The sequence below is a fragment of the Lolium perenne genome, chromosome 1 (assembly GCF_019359855.2).
Source record: "Lolium perenne isolate Kyuss_39 chromosome 1, Kyuss_2.0, whole genome shotgun sequence".
Lineage (NCBI taxonomy): Eukaryota > Viridiplantae > Streptophyta > Magnoliopsida > Poales > Poaceae > Lolium > Lolium perenne.
Window position 1 is genome coordinate 202,838,591 of NC_067244.2, and position 13,499 is coordinate 202,852,089.

At 46.2% G+C, this 13,499-nt stretch overlaps 1 protein-coding gene across 1 annotated transcript; it reads right to left on the minus strand.

The window, feature by feature from the left end:
- Nucleotides 1–961: 961 nt before the first annotated feature.
- On the minus strand, nt 962–1,621 carry LOC127336457 (BTB/POZ and MATH domain-containing protein 1-like). The gene has a single exon (XM_051363265.1). It carries the CDS (start codon nt 1,619–1,621, stop codon nt 962–964), a length of 660 nt encoding a protein of 219 aa, XP_051219225.1.
- Between the last annotated feature and the right edge of the window lie 11,878 nt (nt 1,622–13,499).

Here is a 13,499-nt window from a genome sequence, read left to right on the forward strand (position 1 = left end):
GGCGGCGCCGAGGATGAAGACGGTCGAGAGGCGGCCGCCGCAGCTCGCTGCACCGCCAGTTGCGCGTAGAACTCGAGCTCCTCTGCGACGTGCTGATGATGCGCCGCACGGAAGGCGGCCATTTCCGCCTCATCGCGGTTCCGGATGGACATCCGCATGTATTCCCGGCGGACAGCGCGCTCCTCGGCGCGGCGGTGGCGCCACGAACTCAGCCGCCGCGAGGTTGTTGACGTCGAAGAAGTTCCGCGGCCCGGCGCCGCCGTCGTAGCGCCACACCATGACGTCGTATGCACGGGCGGCGAGTTCGGCCGAGTCGAACGTCCCGAGCCAAAACCGCTCGCCGCCGCGCGTGATCTCGGCGCCCCACCGGCCGGAGAGGCGGAGCCGCACGCCGTGGTAGCCGGTGGACGAGCGCGGCAAGGCGCGGTGCGGCGGCATCTCCACCGCAGGCGGAGGTGGGGCGGCAGGGGTCGGCGGCGAGGCCGGGTGGCGCGGCTCGGGGAGGCGGGGTGGCGCGGCTCGGGGAGGTGCGGGAGGCGGCGGCTGGTTCGGGGAGGTGCGGGAGGCGGCGGCCGGGGGGCGGCTCGGGCGGCGGCGCGGCTTGGGAGGTCGCGTATCGGGCGGCGGGTGGCGGGGAGGCGCGGATCAGGGGGCGGGGAGCTCGCGGCGGCGGCAGGGGTCGAGGGGAGGCGGGCGGCGGCCGGAATCGCGGCGGGAGGCGGGCGGCGGCGCAGAGGCGGGAGGTTGGGAGGGGAAATTTCCCTCCCGCGCGACGAGGAAAATGAGTGCGGGTTGGGGGTTGTTTGGCCTCCCCAACCCCTACTTCTACAGGTTGAAAATGGGTTTGAGGGTTGGGCCTTTAAATTTTTTTGAGGGTTCGAGGGTTTAGGGGTTCTAGTCTACGCGTTTTTCCTCTCACAAACTGTAAAAAGCAGTTATTTTTGAGGGTTTAAGGGCTCTACTAGTGATGCTCTAAGTCCGCTCCATGTCCGCTTCTGAGGAGGTCGAGCAGGTGCAGGTGCAAGTTGGACGGCGGCACGGTGATGGACGGTGAGGCACGTGGCTCCCTCACGATGGTTCGGGTCTGATTCTTGATGGTGAAATGACACCTGATGCTGAAGCAGTCATCCTTGAGATACTCTGATTCCTCCAGATCTTTCTTCTTCATGAACCTGATAAACCCCGTCGAATCTTTTGGACGGTATCTATCGAATCGATCGTCTATCTTGCTGTGCAATGCCACCGGCCGGCCATCGTGGTCAAGTAAATTGATGGAGAGTTTCGCCATGATGTCCTTGCCATCGGTGCTATCATCACGTTGCACCTGCATAGCAATCCAGTCGGGGCCGTGCGAGACCTCGCCGTCGGGGTAGTATTTGATGCACCAGCGATAGCATGCGTTGACAAAAGTTTCAGATCTGATGAACCGTCCTTTGCCGAGCCCCTTCGTTAGGGAGTACCCCTCGATCTTGAGGTCGTGCCACCCGGACACGGCCTCGGCGACAATGGCCGACGCGGAGGAGGGAGAGGAGCTTGTTGCATTGACAAGCTGGCCTGCTACTAGCTGCAGCAACAGAGTAGCACAGAGAACGGAGTTCCAGCTGGTTGAGGAGCTGGACATGGTTCGAGATAGTTGCGGTGTATAACGGCAACGGCGATGGCGGCCGGTTTCAGGCTGGCATCGTCGGGGTCGAAGATGCGAGAAGGCGAGAACAGGCCGTTTCGGCATAAACTATTTGTGGGGGAACTGCCATTCCCTAGTTTATAGCAGAGTACTCCTGTTCCGTAGGATCAATGATCTCCTGAGCATCCAATTTACCGTGGAAACATGCATATTAGCTCTTTATATGGACTAGTTGAATGCCCGTGCGTTGCTACGGTATTTTTTTTTATATATTTTTGACATTTTCTAGCAATATTACATAGTGGCTTAGTTGGTTGTTTTTTCCATCCACCAAAGGTAACATTTTAAATTGTTCTATCATAACATGTATAAAAAGAAAAACTATATGTCCTTGTATTGCGTAAAACCTTATGCTTATTCCTTTCACTCAATTTCTTCGAAAGCAAACACTTTAAAAAAAAGAATAGATTTTTTGGTTGGTACAGAAGAATAAAGTCAGACAAATTTAACAATATTGTGTAGTCATGCCCTTATCTAAAATTTATCACCCGGTAGATGAATTGGCTCTAGATGTATACACATTTTGTTTTTTTGAAACATGCTAAAAAGTTTATGTTTTTTCTCTCTCTAAAAAGGTAGTACATTAAAGGGAGACATTTTTCACTCAGACGGTAGCGCTCATTTCCCCTATCTTCTCCATTAGGCTCGCCCCCGTCCCCCACCTAGTTCTCCACGGTTGGGCACGCCGTCTGCTCTCCGCCTTGAACCTACCATCACGGAAGGTATTCCAGACCGCGGACATAGTTGCCAGAAATCTGGGTCATCCGGGTCGATGAACGGGATCGAGGGTCGCCACTATGGGGAATGAGGTTCGACGAAGGGTATACATCTCCGGTACCCCAATTCGAAACATGGGTCGCGACCCAAAATATTAGAATTTTCAGAGTAAAAAGCTCGCCACTAATTGATCAGTAATTAAACAAATACAATAATCTTTACTATTAAACGTCAATCGGTGGTGGTCGTACGTCTGAAAAACGCTCGGTACGTCAAGAAAACCGGATGGTTCGTAAAGCTCTGTACGTCAAGAAAACCGGATGGTTTCTTCCTAAAAAAAACGGTAGCTGCTAGATCGAATCGCCCCCCACAACTCCCGGGCATGTCTCTCAATCCGCCGCCTGCTCTGCTCCCCGTCCCGCTGCTCGCGAATCACCCACGGCTCCATGCCCACCTACATGAGTCCCGACAGCCCAGAAGGCCCGACGCCGCGCGTCGACCGGCTGCTAATGATGCAAATCTCGGCGAGTGCTCGCCTTCTTGGGCTGGGAAATCCCGTGCTCGGCTGGGAAAGACGGATTCCCCGATTTGGCTCGCGACCCCGCCTGAGAAATTGAAGGACGCACGGAGAAAACATGAAGAAGGGAGAAGGAGTAGTGGGGTGCAGGGAAGAGAGGAGATGCAGGCGCCGGGGAAGAAAGGTTGGGGCCAGTGGAGAGAGAAATCGAGAGAGGAGATGGATCGTGACTCGTGAGAGATAGCAGTGTGGCCGCCTCTGCGCGTGGATCTCGAGCAGGCCACGAGTGCCTTATTTTTTACAACACTGCTACTGCGTGCGTGCTTTTGCTAATGCTACTGATTTTGCCTAGCTGCACTGTTTCTGTGTGTGCTTTGTTCTAGCCAATCCTGATTGCCTGCCTTGCGTTGTGTATGCTTTCCTGCTTGGTGCAGGCCGCTTCCTTTGTGGGCATCCGCTATGCTGGTTAGTACTCCCTCCGTTCGGATTAAATGGACGCAATGCGAGTGAATATTGTTTTAGGCTAGCATCCTTCAGAAATATGGTACTGACCGCGTTGATTAAAAACATCCAGAGGTAGTAGGTGTGAATGTTCTTTTTCTAGGGGTCACTGGATAGAGCAAAGCCCCCAACTGAACTTATTCATTAAGAACTAAATGAATAATGGAAGTCTGGAGTTTTCTCGGTCCAGTCCAACGATGATGACACCACAATGGATCATAGAAAATGGTTTCACATCTTGTATCATTGATCATTTAGAGTCAATAATAATAACACAATCTAATTTTTTTTTAGCTAAAAACATGTGTTAAACACTTGCTCTACCATAGCAAAGCACGGTCAAGTTTTCACAAAGTAATTTAAAATGAGCCAGATAACTGTTGGCAGCCGCACACATGTCGCACATACAACCGGGGGTGAAGCTTCCGGTAGGGGAAGGTAGGTCAGCAGCTCTACCTTGATTTTTGGTAAATACATTAATATGCATGTACTTTTCAAAGATTATCAACACTTGGTGGACATCGAGCAAAATATTTCCATAACAAAGGATCAAGTCTTCCCATTGAGGTGACATTATTGTTGTGTTTTATATTCTGCTTGTAACTAAATATCTTTCTACTTTTTATCATACTAATTGAGTATGTTAGAGTGATATATAATATTAATCTCTCAAATATATTTTAATCTTTTCACCATCTTTTATCCATAACTTAATTTTCGTCTCTCGTTAGCATACAATCCTTTCAGAAAAGATCAAACTATAAGCATATGACATGTACAATCCTTTGAGAAAGTAGTGATGAGACTTCAAGGTAGGATATTATAAGGCATAATATGTATTTTCCGTAGCAACGCACGGGTATTATGCTAGTAGTGGAATTACGAGACCAAAGGTCAGTCCACTCCTTAATCATTTACTATCTACCATACCTGAATGGTTTGACAAAGCATCCCCGAATCTCATGTTCATTACTCTGGGATCCACCTCAAGCGCCCCATCAAGCTACCACCTTGGCCGCCATTCCTCTGGCTCGTGAAGGCGAGCATCCCCCAATCCCTAATTCATGTAGTATCCAGTCGGCCGATTCTGAAGCAGCGACGGGGACTGCAGCTGAACGGGGCAGGGGCGGAGGGCGGCGGCGTGCGTGCGACCTTTAAGCCGGTCGCCGGCGTACCCATCAGTGGCGGGATAGAGATTGCGCATACGGCGCTACGACAGCTCGACAGACAGCGGGCGGAGCGGCGGGATTCCTGGTACGTATGTACTCTTCCATTTGCAAATATGGGCAGGGGCAGCAGCCATCGAACTGGATAGGGTTCAGTTGAGATGAGCAACGCCATGGAGCCGCTGTCCCCGCCCTATTCCGGTCCTATCCATCCTTCGGTTACCGCTGTTCACACTACACCCGCCACCAGCACCCTCCCGTCATTGTCTATCTCCCATGGTGCAGAAGGAGAAACAACCGACAGGGGAATAGGGTTGGACCGGGCGGAGTGAAGGAGGAAGAACCTGGAGGGTATACGAGGCAAGGGAGAAGAGGAGGGGGACCTGCGCGCCGCCGCCGGGCGCTGGTCGCTCGCGTCGGTATGGGCGTGGGGAAGCTCGCTCGCACGCCTCGCGTCACGAGGAGTCCTCCCTGTGAGCGACGAACAGGTAAGCGTGAGGCCTCGCGGACAGTTTCCACGCGATTCAGAGGGTTGGACCTCAGAATCGCAAACTAATCACTCACCATAATCCTAATTCTGACTGAGCCTGCCAATTCTGTAATCATGTTCGGCGTCTGACCTGTTTGTATATACATAGAGGCCTGTTATTTTGTTTGTATATATAGATAGATGTTGGACGCATGGGTTGTTTCTATTGGGCCTACGAGAAGTTTGTGACTTGGACGTCTGGGCTGTTTCTATTGGGCCTACGAAAAGATTGTGACCTGTTTGGCCTGTTTGCTGTTTCTATTGGGCCTACGAAAAGATTGTGACTTGTTTGGCATGTTTGTGACACCAGGCAGTCACCTATTGCAATTTAATAGTAAAGATATTCTTTTCATATTAGCTTCCTTCGATCAAGATTTATTTCCTAAGAACTATACAATACTTATTTTTATAGCAGCATGTATTTTACTATCCCTAGTATTTCACGCACTCGCAATATCCATAGGTTGCTACCAAACTTCAATACCATCTAGACGCGCGTTGGAAGAGAGGCCGAGCCTCCACCATTGCTAGATTCAAAGCGCACCATTACCAATGACTCAATGTGGCTTAATAAGTTGATTAATTATATTTTTCGAAAGGGTCGTGCTCAGCATCCCTGGGGAATTGGACTTTGGATGGACTTAAGATGAGCCATCCGATCTGGCCTTTTGTCCTACCCGCACGTTTGTTTCCTCCCCACCATGGAAAAAAAGAACAACTGAATCACGCGGGAACAAGTGAAGCCCCGCAGACACATCCCACCGCCCCTGCCATTCAGAACGCAGGCAAAAGACCTTGTCGACTCGCACCTAGGTCAACCGCTGACGCATGAGCCCTCAATACCGTCGCCTACCCAGTCTTCAACATCCCCACTCCGCTCGTATCACCGTTGTCCATGGCGGCAGCGTAGCCACCAAGCTTGCAGTATCCTGACTCCGGCGAGTAGTGCCGACGACGGAGGCTGGTAGCACCATCGCCTACTCTGTCGCAACATCACCGCACACAATTAGCAGCACCGACGGTATCCCATTGCAGCTCCAGCTCTGGTCGCTTGGATCTTCGTAGGTATGCCCTTTGAGCAATTGACGATGCCCCTTTGCATCTCCGACGTTGATGGCTTGTAGCTTCCCTGGCGACCTGTTGCAGATCAGGCGGGAGCGCTCTTAGCATCTTCTACACTCCTTTGCAGCTTTGCCACCGGTGGCTTACTGTTCTGGCTAGCTGCTCATTGGTCTCGTAGCAGTGTCTTGTTGCTATTATAGCACTTACATTCATCGCTTGCAGAAGCACCACTTGCTACTCTCAGCGGGGTGATGACCCACAAGTATAGGGGGTGTATCGTAGTATTTTCGATAAATAAGAGTGTCAAACCCAACGAGGAGCAGAAGGTGTTGACAAGCAGTTTCGATTAAGGATTCACTGTAAATGCTCACAAACAAGTATTCAGGGGGTTTTGATATAGCAGATAAATAAAGTACAAGTAAATAAAATGCGAGAGTAATAGTTGCAGCAAGTGGCCCAATCCTCTTTAGCACAAAGGACAAGCCGGTTTGTTTACTTATAATGACCAAACGTTCTTGAGGACACACGGGAATTTAGTCTAGTGCTTTCGCTTCATATAGCTGATTAATCTTCATTGTTTTGATAAGTGTTGTGTGGGTGAACCTATGCTAATGCACCGCCCTTCCTAGGACTAATACATACTTGTGATTATACCCCTTGCAAGCATCCGCAAATACAAGAAAGTAATTAAGATAAATCTAACCACAGCCTTAAACTCTGAGATCCTGCTATCCCTCCTGCATCGATATACCAACGGGGGTTTAGGTTTCTGTCACTCCGGCAACCCCACAATTAGCAAACGAATACAAGATGTATTCCCCTAGGCCCATAAAGGTGAAGTATCATGTAGTCGACGTTCACATGACACCACTAGAAGAATAACACCACAATTTAAATATCATAACATTGAATATTACCCAACATAATTCACTACTAATATTTAGACTTCACCCATGTCCTCATGAACTAAACGAACTACTCACGAGACATCATATGGAACATGATCAGAGGTGATATGATACTGAATAAAAATCTGAACATAAACCTTGGTTCAATAGTTTCACTCAATAGCATCAATAACAAGTAGTAATCAATATCGGGAGAGTTTCCCCTATCAAACAATCAAGATTCAACCCTAGATGTTACAGCGGTGACGAGGTGCAGCGGTGGAGATGGCGGTGACGATGGTGGAGATGATGGTGATGATGATCCCAATGAAGTCCAGCTCGATGATGATGACGATGGCGTCGATTTCCCCCTCCGGGAGGGAATTTCCACGGCGGATTCCTGCCCGCCGGAGAGCTCTTTTCTCTCTGGTGTTTTCCGCCCCGCAGAGGCGGCTGTGTCTCTTCGCGATTCTTCTCTGGAGCTTAGGTTTTCGGGACGAAGAAGTACGCGAAGGAGAGGAGGCCAGAGGGGGTTGTGGCCCCCTCCCCACAAGGCGGCGCGGCCAGGCCTAGGCCCGCGCCGGCCTATGGGGGGCCATGGCGGCCCTCCTCGGCTCCTCCTTCTGGCTGTCTCCGTCTTCTGGAAAAATAAGATTTTCCGTGTAATTTCCGTCAATTGCTGATCTTCCGAAATATTGCATTCTGACGGTGCTTTTTCCAGCAGAATCCTGACTCCGGTGCGCGATTCTCCAATAATCATGAAACATGAAAAATAGATGAAATAACATAAGTATCATCTCTAAATATCAATGAATAACAGTAAATTATAATATAAAATAGTGATGCAAAATGGACGTATCAACCCCCCCCCCCCCCCCCAAGCTTAGACTTCGCTTGTCCCCAAGCGAAACTGAGCTCAGTAAACAAGACCACATGTTTATGGAGTGAAGAGTCGATAAATAAAATATGGACAAGAAGCATCATATTAATTCACACAAGACATTCTAGTGAACAACTTCCCCATATGATTCAACTTGAAACAAGTAAAAGGAAATCACAAATAAAGGTGCATAGGAAATCATAATTGGTGATGGCAAACTTCGTTCTTGGTCAAAGAACAATTAACATATTATACTTATTCGTCGAGCAGCGCTCTTATATTAAAGCTTATATAGCACAACTTGAATACTCAATCATAATAATCTCCTCATAATCATCGATAATCCTCAAAGCTATATTCATTCAGATAAAACTTGTACTGAACAAGGAAGAATAAAAGGCATGATTAAGTAGATCACAATATAGATGGTTGGATCACAACAGCTCAATTGCTTGCTTAAGATGGAGGGAAATAGGTTTACTGACTCAACATGAAAATAAAAGAAAGGCCCTTCGCAGAGGGAAGCAGGGATTAAATCATGTGCTAGAGCTTTTCAAGTTTTGAAATCATATAGAGAGCATAAAAGTAAAGTTTTGAGAGGTGTTTGTTGTTGTCAACGAATGGTAGCGGGTACTCCAACTACCTCATCAACCAGACTTTCAAGAGCGGCTCCCATGAAGGACGTTATCTCTACCAGCAAGGTAGATCATCCCTCTTCTCTTTTGTTTACACATGTACTTTAGTTCTTTCTTTATTTATTTTAGATGACACTCCTCCCAACATTTTTCTTTCACAAGCCATGGCTAACCGAATCCTCGGGTGCCTTCCAACATTCTCATACCATGAAGGAGTGTCTATTTGCAAAATTAAGTTGCTTACTGATAGATCAGGGCAAAACATGTGAAGAGAATTATTAATGCAAGTTAATTAATCGGGGCTGGGAACCCCATTGCCAGCTCTTTTTGCAAAGTTATTGGATAAGCGGATGAAGCCACTAGTCCATTGTGAAAATCTGTCAGAAGTAAATGATAAGATCGAAAGATAAAACACCACATACTTCCTCATGAGCTATAGAACATTGCCACAAATAAGAGGTAATAACCTTTGAATTGTTTAAAGGTAGCACATGAAGTATTTACTTGGAGTGGCGCAAAATACCACATAGTAGGTAGTTATGGTGGACACTGATGGCATAGGTTTGGTTTAAAGGTTTGGATGCATGAGAAGCATTCCCTCTCAGTACAGGTCTTTGGCTAGCAAGGTTGATTAGCAAGCATAAGAGTTGAGGGAAACAAACAAATATACATGTGATAGAAACAATCATGCATCTTTCTTGTAAGCACAAACATTTTTAACTTCAGAATACTAAGCTCATAGCTAACAAGAAAGAAAGATAATGAAATAACATATCTACATGTATTTCCTCTTTTCTACTTAAACTCAAAACTATTGACCAATGCTAAGTTTGCCAAAACCAAATAGATTTAATCAATGCTCCCAAAGTGACACCAATACTAACAACAAGATCAATCACATAATAGAGATTGCAAACTAAAATAAGATGTGCAATATGTAAATGATAAAACTTCTCATTAATATTCCATAACGATAACTCACACCAAGGGATACATAGGTAACCAACTAAAGAGAGATACTTCCACACTGCAAACTATCTTATATGATAACTTCCCTACTCATGATATGACACTACTTGATAGTAAAAAGGTAAAAGATAGTGATGATGTGATACCGCAGCACTCCCCCAAGCTTGGAACAAACCAAGGGGATGCCAATACCGATGATGAATTACTCCTTCGGTGATGATGGTGGTGGATTCTTCCCATCATCAGACTTCCAAGGAAGAGGCTCTCCATCAACAAACGACATCCTGGTCTCAGGAATCCTGAAACTAGCAGCATAGCTTATGTGTTTAAACCTATTTTCATACTCACAGTTTTGATTCTCAACATCATAGAGTTGAGCTTGGAGCTTGTTGGTAGTGTCGTGAAGCGAGAAGATATCGTCCCACAACTTTGCAGTCTCCTTCTTGTGTCCATCAATAAGTTCAGACACAATCTTGTGGAAGATGTCCACTTCACGCTCAGCCATCTTCTTGTAGTTGAAGACCTCTTGTTCTAGTGTCTCCACCCTGTCTTCCAAGCTTCCTTCTCCTTTAGGACCCTGGACATCTTTGATCTGCAACTCTCCATCTATGAGAAGCAATTCCTTGGGGTGCATCTTCAGCTCGTTCATGTACGGGTTGACGACGTCCTCAAAGAAGCTGTCCTTCGGAGTTCCCGACGAAGACATGGTGGCTCTAGATCCGAAGCAGATCCTGGTAGAAAACAGCTCGAAACAAAACACGACGAGAAAACGATATACGGACCTCCAGGGGTCCGGGGGATTATATAGCAGCAATTTTCACGACAGAAGGAAAGTACCAGGTCGAAAAAGAGTCGGAGAGGGACAGCGAGGGGCTCTCCTCATAGGGCGGCGCGGCCAGGCTGGGGCCCGCGCCGGCCTATGGGGGCACGCCCTCGTGCGTCTCCTCCACTCCGTTTCGATCTCGTAATTTTTCATATTTTCCGAAAATAGCAAAAACATAGTTCGGAAAGTTAAACGCGGACTTTTTATTACCAGTACTGTTACCTATTCAAAGTCGAACTCTGCAGAACTGTCAATTTGACCTTTGATGAAAGCTTCCGGAGTTACCACTTGAATAACATCAACATCTTCATTATAAGAATCTCCAGAGACATAGTGCTTGAGTCTTTGTCCATTCAATACTTGTGTGGCATCACCTTGCAGAGAACTAATTTTAATTGCCCCTGAACGATACATGACACGTCTCAAACGTATCTATAATTTCTTATGTTCCATGCTAGTTTTATGACAATACCTACATGTTTTGTTCACACTTTATATCGTTTTTATGCGTTTTCCGAAACTAACCTATTGACGAGATGCCGAAGTGCCAGTTCCTGTTTTCTGCTGTTTTTGGTTTCATAAATCCTAGTAAGGAAATATTCTCGGAATTGGACGAAATCAACGCCCATCACCTTATAATTCCACGAAGCTTCCAGAACACCGGAGAGGGGCCAGAGGAGAGCCACAGGGCCACCAGACAGTAGGGCGGCGCGGCCCAAGGGGGGGCGCGCCCCCCTATTGTGTGGCGCCCCCGTAACCCTTCCGACTCCGCCTGTTCGCCTATTTAAAGGTCCCTGACCTAAATCTTCGAGACGGAAAAGCCACGGTACGAGAAACCTTCCAGAGCCGCCGCCATCGCGAAGCCAAGATCTGGGGGACAGGAGTCTCTGTTCCGGCACGCCGCCGGGACGGGGAAGTGCCCCCGGAAGGCATCTCCATCGACACCACCGCCATCTTCATCACCGTTGCTGTCTCCCATGAGGAGGGAGTAGTTCTCCATCGAAGCTAAGGGCTGTACCGGTAGCTATGTGGTTAATCTCTCTCCTATGTACTTCAATACAATGATCTCATGAACTGCCTTACATGATTGAGATTCATATGAGCTTTGTATCACTATTCATCTATGTGTTACTCTAGTGATGTTATTAAAGTAGTCTATTCCTCGTTCATGATGTAATGGTGACAGTGTGTGCATCATGTAGTACTTGGCGTAGGTTATGATTGTAATCTCTTGTAGATTATGGAGTTATCTATTACTATGATAGTATTGATGTGATCTATTCCTCCTTTCATAGTGTAACGGCGACAGTGTGCATGCTATGTTAGTACTCGGTATAATTGCGTTGATCTATTATGCACTCTAAGGTTATTTAAATATGAACATCGAATGTTGTGGAGCTTGTTAACTCCGGCATTGAGGTGCTCTTGTAGCCCTACACAATTAATGGTGTTTGTCATCCAACAAGAGAGTGTAGAGTGGTTTTATTATGTGATCAATGTTGAGAGTGTCCACTAGTGAAAGTATGATCCCTAGGCCTTGTTTCCAAACATCGAATCTCCGTTTATTTACTTGTTACATTGCATGTTTACTCGCTGCCATATTTTATTCAGATTGCTATTACCACTCATATACATCCATACTACTTGTATTTCACTATCTCTTTGCCGAACTAGTGCACCTATACATCTGACAAGTGTATTAGGTGTGTTGGGGAGACAAGAGACTTCTTGTATCGTGATTGCAGGGTTGCTTGAGAGGGATATCTTTGACCTCTTCCTCCCTGAGTTCGATAAACCTTGGGTGATCCACTTAAGGGAAACTTGCTGCTGTTCTACAAACCTCTGCTCTTGGAGGCCCAACACTGTCTACAGGAATAGAAGCGTGCGTAGACATCAAGCACTTTTCTGGCGCCGTTGCCGGGGAGGAAAGGTAAAAGGCACTCATACTCTGGTCCCAGGTAACTAAGTACTTTTCTGTTGCCGTTGTGTGTGTGGTCTAAGCTATTTCCTTTTGATCCTGCAATTGCATCTTTTTGTTTCTTGTTTACACTAGTAAGGCATAATGGAAAACATCTGTGAGCTTTTTAAACTATTTCCTGCGTCAAGACATGAATGGTTTAATGCGAAAATTAAAAAACCTATGGAATCTATGAACGCTTTGAACACCATTGTTGCTAATGATATGGAAAATTCTAAGCTTGGGGAAGCTGGTTTTGATGAACATGACATTTTTAGTCCCCCAAGCATTGAGGAGAAAATTTTCTTTGATGATACTTTGCCTCCTATTTATGATGATTATAATGATAGTGGTCTTTTGGTGCCGCCTACTATGGAGAGTAAATTTTATTATGATTATACTATGCCTCCTACACTTGATGAGAATAATAATGATAGCTACTTTGTTGAATTTGCTCCCACTACAACTAATAAAATTGATCATGCTTATGTGGAGAGTAATGATACTTTTATGCAAGCGAATAAGAATGCTTTATGTGATACTTATATTGTTGAGTTTGTTCATGATGCCACTGAAAGTTATTATGAGAGAGGGAAACATGGTTATATGCATCTTAATAATGTTAAGTTTCCCCTCTTTATGTTGAGAATTGTGAAGTTACTCTTGTTTTATCTTGCTATGCTTGTCACTTTATGCTTCATGAACTTGTTTATTTACAAGATTCCTTTTCATAGGAAGTGGGTTAGGCTTAAATTTGTTTCATACTTGCTTTTTGATGCTCTCTTTTGCTTCAACTATCATCCTTATGTGAGCATCATTAAAATTGCTGAGCCCATCTTAATGGCTATAAAGAAAGCACTTCTTGGGAGATAACCCATGTTTTATTTTGCTACTATTTTGTTGTGTCTTGGAAGTTGTTACTACTGTAGCAACCTCTCCTTATCTTATTTTATTGCATTGTTGTGCCAAGTAAAGTCTTTGATAGCAAGGTTCATACTAGATTTGGATTATTGCGCAGAAACAGATTTCTGTCTGTCACGAATTTGGGCAGGGTTCTCTGTAGGTAACTCAGAAAAATCTGCCAATTTACGTGCGTGATCCTCAGATATGTACGCAACTTTCATTCAATTTGAGCATTTTCATCTGAGCAAGTTCAGTGCCTCTAAAAAATT

What these genes read in the sequence shown, in the direction of transcription:
- LOC127336457 (XM_051363265.1), bottom strand. Translation starts at nt 1,621, where the DNA reads ATGTCCAGCTCCTCAACCAGCTGGAACTCCGTTCTCTGTGCTACTCTG.